Here is a 5,017-nt window from a genome sequence, read left to right as displayed (position 1 = left end):
TTGCAATGTTTAACTCTGATAATGTCTATGAGATCCACATGTGAGGATCAGAGGAACGTTTGCTTTACTAACTATCCTAGCAACACTGCTTTCCGAGGCTTTGGAGGTCCGCAAGGCATGCTTATAACCGAAAACTGGATCCAGAGAATCGCAGCTGAACTTAATAGAAGCCCTGAAGAAATCATAATGTTCCTGAAAGTTCATAGGAATTATTTCTCATGTTTTGATGCTTTCTTGGGTGTTACTTTAGGAGATGAACTTTCAAGTGGAAGGCTCTATCACACATTACTCTCAGTGTATTCAGCATTGCACACTGCATCAGCTCTGGAAGGAGCTGAAAGTGTCTTGCAACTTTCTAAAGGCTCGTAGAGATGTCGACGAGTTTAATAGCCACAACCGGTGGAAAAAGCGTGGTGTGGCTATGGTTCCCACAAAGTTTGGCGTATCATTTACCAAAACGTTCATGAACCAGGTAAGTCTATCTTGCAATACTATTTCTTGAGAAGCAAGAAACAGAGTTTTTGTTACTTATATCCATTTTAATTTTTGGGTGTTAGGCAGGTGCTCTTGTGTATGTGTACACAGACGGTACTGTTTTGGTGACACATAGAGGTGTAGAGATGGGTCAAGGATTGCATACAAAGGTTTCTCAAGTTGCTGCTTATGCCTTTAACATTCCCCTTAGTTCCGTTTTTGTATCAGAGACGAGCACCGACAAGGTAATATTTATAATATAAAGTGTTAAGAAATAAGATGTAACTATGTTCCAAATGCGTCACCAACCGCTGCTTCTCTGAGCTCTGACATGTACGGTGTGAGCAGATTAAAGCACGAATGGAGCCTCTTGCCACTAAGCTCAGTGGCAACTCCTTGGCTGAGGTAACTCAATGAAACATTCTTTGCCTTTTGATGAATAAAACTCTCTTAACCTGCTTTGTTTTGATTGGTATGTAGCTGGCAAGTGCATGCTATTTTCAACGAATAGACCTCTCTGCTCATGGCTTTTACATTGTTCCCGATGTTGGCTTTGACTGGATCTCCGGTAAAGGAAACCCATTCAGATATTACACCTACGGAGCTGCATTTGCGGAAGTTGAGATCGATACATTAACCGGTGACTTTCACACAAAAACGGTCGATATAAAGTTGGACCTGGGATATTCTCTTAACCCAGCCATAGATATTGGACAAGTACTTGAAACAAAACCACTTGAAATCATTAAGACAAGAGTGTTGCGTTTGTGTCTGAAACCTGAACATGTTTTGCAGATAGAAGGAGCATTCGTACAAGGGTTAGGTTGGGTAGCTCTAGAAGAAGTGAAATGGGGAGATGCATCTCATAAATGGATTAAACCAGGGAATCTACTCACTTGTGGACCTGGTAACTACAAGATACCTTCCTGTTCGAAATCCCTCCAGACTGGCACAAGATATCTCCATCAAAATTGCCTACACAAAAAAAAAAAGATAAGTCTCCTTTTCAATATTTGGTCAATTATCCATTACCACTAAATAATACTTCACACTTTGTGCAAGTCGTGGATTCTTGATTAATTATTTATCAATTATTCATTCGCTGAGTCAATGTTATAAATTATTGTATACTTTGAACGATTGTTCCCATAGATAATTGACAAGCTACCTTGCATAACTCTCCAAAGCATTATTAAATAGTTTCTTACGAATTATTTTCAACTTCTAATGTCTTTGTTTAATAGAATGGAGCGTAATTTCACGGTGAACTAAGGGCTAGGCCATACCAGTCAGCTCGGAAGCTTACAGACCCTGCTCATTTCTGGCTCTCGTCTGATAAACGAGCTTGATCACTGCATCACACAAGCTCGCCACACTGACGGGATAGTACAAGCTCCTCGTCTTCGTTAAAGACGAAACCGAGTGACAGGAAGTTCTTGCCTCATCTTTAAGACGAGACCGCTGTAGCAAGTGCTGTCTCTTCTTCATCCCGAGATCGCTGTATCCCAAGAAGCCCAAGGACAGCTCTGGCCTTTGCTTTCACACAGCAAAGGGAATCGGTCGCATCTTTCTACCCGACAAAGGCTTTAACCTTGGCATGAGCGTGAGAATAGGAGGAGAGCTCCTTCATGACGAGGAGAAGGTTCAATTGGTTATGATCATGTCGATGACAACCTCTCCAACAAGGTCTTGCTTCTTCAAGAAAGCTCTCTAGACAAGCACGTCATTACCGCAAGCTCTTCAAGGCCTCGTTTGCGTGCCTCCGTTCAAGGTCCATCTCGTCTCACCTCGTCGATGACTGCTCTTGTTGCGACAGAAGCCTTGAGATCGTGCGGGTTAACGCCGAGCAACAGTCATGTGATTTACTAGGCACAAGTCAACGCCAAACAACAATGTAAGTTCAAGCTCGTCCGGTACACCGCCGAGAAACAGAGGTGATCATGTGATCTCGGCACCCGGTTTCTTATGGCTTCATCACCATGACGTCTTCAAAGCTCCATCAACGAAGCTTCTTGCGGGCCTAAAGCTCCATCACTTGCTCGACGGTCACGAGGCTAAAGGTCATGCACGCACGTCAGCCATCAAGAAGCTCGAGCTCAAGTTCAAGGATCAAGAGGCTCAAGCTCATGCACACTCCTAAGTTATCTTCCTCACTAGGCCTGTGGTACTCTCTCGACGCTTCATGCTTAACCTCCGCTTTGAACATGAACCGGCATACGAGTTTGTCATCTCAAAAAAAAAATACGAAGAAGAGGTTGCAAAAGGAAACGAGCTCTCAACAGTGAGGAACAAAGATAAAGTCATCAGCTTTGAGTTCACCGTCATCTCAGCTCTGATAAGAGCGATCCATTGAGATCGTCAGCACAAAATGTCATCACGTCCACAATAACTTCTTTGTCAAGTTACAAACAAGGCTCATCCTCAAAGATAAGTATCTTATAACCTTTATGAGATAATTACGGTTGATTGATTTGTTGTTTGCAACCTGTGCATAATGATTAGTAATTGATAAATTACTAACATCATATGCAATAGCCGAGCATTAACACAAGTTAAACTATCGCTTGCTTATCAATTATACAAAACTTGGCTGGTTCTTTTGGTTAACCTTGATCTGATCATGCTTTTTGTTGTGAACCAGAGTTGATTAGATCGTTGAGCCAAAGAGAATCAACAAGTGAGTGCTACTGTCATGTCCTCATGCTTGGAATGGCGATCTCTCAGCTACAAACTTGTCTGAATCAGCACAAGCCGGCGCTTTCTTACGTCATCATGCCTGACGAACACACAAGCCAATAACTTGCTCGGCACACACGATCTCAACACGAGACTTCGGGTCGGCAAAGTTCGGTAAACTTATTTTTACTAGGCACGAGTTTAAATTCAACTTGCTTTATATTAGGCACAAATTTGCATTAGACTCACTTATTGTTAGACACGAGTTTACAAAAACTCATCTTTGACAAGGCATGAGTTTACAGAAACTCTCCTACTACTAGGCACGAGTTCTCAGTAAATTCGCCTCTGTCTCAGCATGAGTCAAGTAAACTCGTCTTTCACTAAGCACGAGTTTAAAGCAAACTTGCCTTTTACTAGGCACAAGTTCGAAGTAAACTCGCCTAAACCATCATAGGCATGAATGTGTCTAGTTTATTGTCTAATAAACCCTATTCGTAAAATTCACAGAGATCGACTTCATCTCTCTCTACGAACTTGGGGGGACTTATTGTTGGGGGTAGATTTACATTCTACCTCAAGGCCCATTAGACAATAAATTAGACCCATTTTACTATGAAACTCTAGTCATCTTTCTTCTATAAATAAGGAATTATCTCCTTATGACGGGGGGTCTTCTTCTTCATTTTAGACTTAGAACACTTCTTACAAAGGGTTTATGAATTATTAGATTTATTTACACTTGTAATCCTACATGTAATACAATCTTAAATCAATAAACTCTTTTGATGTTCATTTCTCATTTGATTCTTTTAAGATTTCTCCTAAACCTCAAGAATCTAAGCTTTTATCTTTAGATTCTTTATTTGATTGATTCCAACAAACATCACAAAGATAAACACCATTTTTGGATCAAACACTAACCATTTCGATCACCGGACCACCGAACGAATCAGACAGAGGAGCACGCGTCTCTGTGTTTCCTGTACACCGTCGTTCGGTTCCTCGTCGCCATCAAAGCCAAATCAAACTCCAAACACAAGAGAGATTGATAAAGAATTGTTTTTATCATTGTTATTCTTGTAACTTCACCTTGGATATGCCTGTGTTTTGATGGAACATGTCGTCTTTGCCTTAGAATTGTTTTGAACCCCCCACTCATGATCACCAGCTCACTCTTCTTCCAAGACTCGATTTTTTTTTTACATGTAATGCTTGTGGCCTCAAGGGAGATCAAAGCCTTACATATGTGTTCCATGTGGTTTCATGATTCATCAAGACTGTCTTGGCCTTCCACGGGTCATTAACATCAATCACCGTGTTCATCTACTTTTTATCAATGGAGACTGTTTTTCCTTCCAAGACTATTGTTTCTCCTAATGTTTTCAGCTCTACGTTTTCTGCAATATCTTCCCTTGAGAACGAAGAGCACAGTAACCCTCAGTCTTACATGTAAAATGCTTGGTAAAGGTTTGTTATAAAAAAAAGTCTGATTGATATGTTTCATATATTATCCCGGGTTTGAAACTCTGGACTCAATGAATCAGAACATGCTCGAGGAAAGATTTTAAACAGCTGAAACGATGTCTCTATAATGATACATCCAAGAAAGACAGTGACGACAATGAACCAGAATTATTTCTCAGCTGATCGTCTATCTAAATAACAAAAGTGATGCATAACCTTCAACTTAGGTCATGGTCATCAAAATAGTTGCAACTATAATGAGAAAAAAATCTGTAAGGCTATCCTGAAAGAGGCAAATGCTGCCAGAACTATAGCTTCTTGAGCGTCCACCATCTTTCTTCGTTACGGTTATGCAGCTGATAAGTGACAATACTACGCATTTGGAGAAAAAGCAAAAGAA

At 40.7% G+C, this 5,017-nt stretch overlaps 3 protein-coding genes across 4 annotated transcripts in view; all 3 read left to right on the top strand.

Annotated features, from left to right (window-relative positions):
• The window catches only part of LOC103836769 (xanthine dehydrogenase 1), a 57,260-nt gene that overhangs the window by 36,978 nt on the left and 15,265 nt on the right, over window positions 1–5,017 (top strand). The gene's annotated exons all lie outside the window — the stretch shown is intronic.
• Window positions 1–5,017, top strand: part of LOC103836770 — a 50,268-nt gene that overhangs the window by 30,816 nt on the left and 14,435 nt on the right. The window lies entirely within an intron of this gene.
• On the top strand, window positions 32–3,950 carry LOC117128470 (xanthine dehydrogenase 1-like). Of its 2 annotated transcripts, none has more exons than XM_033280902.1 (5): window positions 32–472; window positions 558–719; window positions 823–879; window positions 955–1,191; window positions 1,274–1,389. In XM_033280902.1, the coding sequence occupies exons 1-5, from the start codon at window positions 254–256 to the stop codon at window positions 1,295–1,297; spliced, it is 699 nt and encodes a 232-aa protein (XP_033136793.1). In that variant the 5' UTR covers window positions 32–253; the 3' UTR covers window positions 1,298–1,389. The 2 variants fall into 2 exon arrangements, with proteins under 2 accessions (XP_033136793.1, XP_033136792.1); XM_033280901.1 differs by having other exon boundaries at window positions 35–472; window positions 1,270–3,950.

Source organism: Brassica rapa, chromosome A09, assembly GCF_000309985.2.
Source record: "Brassica rapa cultivar Chiifu-401-42 chromosome A09, CAAS_Brap_v3.01, whole genome shotgun sequence".
NCBI lineage: Eukaryota > Viridiplantae > Streptophyta > Magnoliopsida > Brassicales > Brassicaceae > Brassica > Brassica rapa.
The sequence above is the reverse complement of the archived record's forward strand: the minus strand, read 5'-3'. Positions and strand labels throughout refer to the sequence as shown.

Coding starts and splice junctions, on each gene's coding strand:
- LOC117128470 (XM_033280901.1), top strand. CDS start 254: ATGAACTTTCAAGTGGAAGGCTCTATCACACATTACTCTCAGTGTATT. Junction 720..822: donor CAGAGACGAGCACCGACAAG/GTAATATTTATA, acceptor CGGTGTGAGCAG/ATTAAAGCACGAATGGAGCC. Junction 1,192..1,269: donor CAGCCATAGATATTGGACAA/GTACTTGAAACA, acceptor CATGTTTTGCAG/ATAGAAGGAGCATTCGTACA.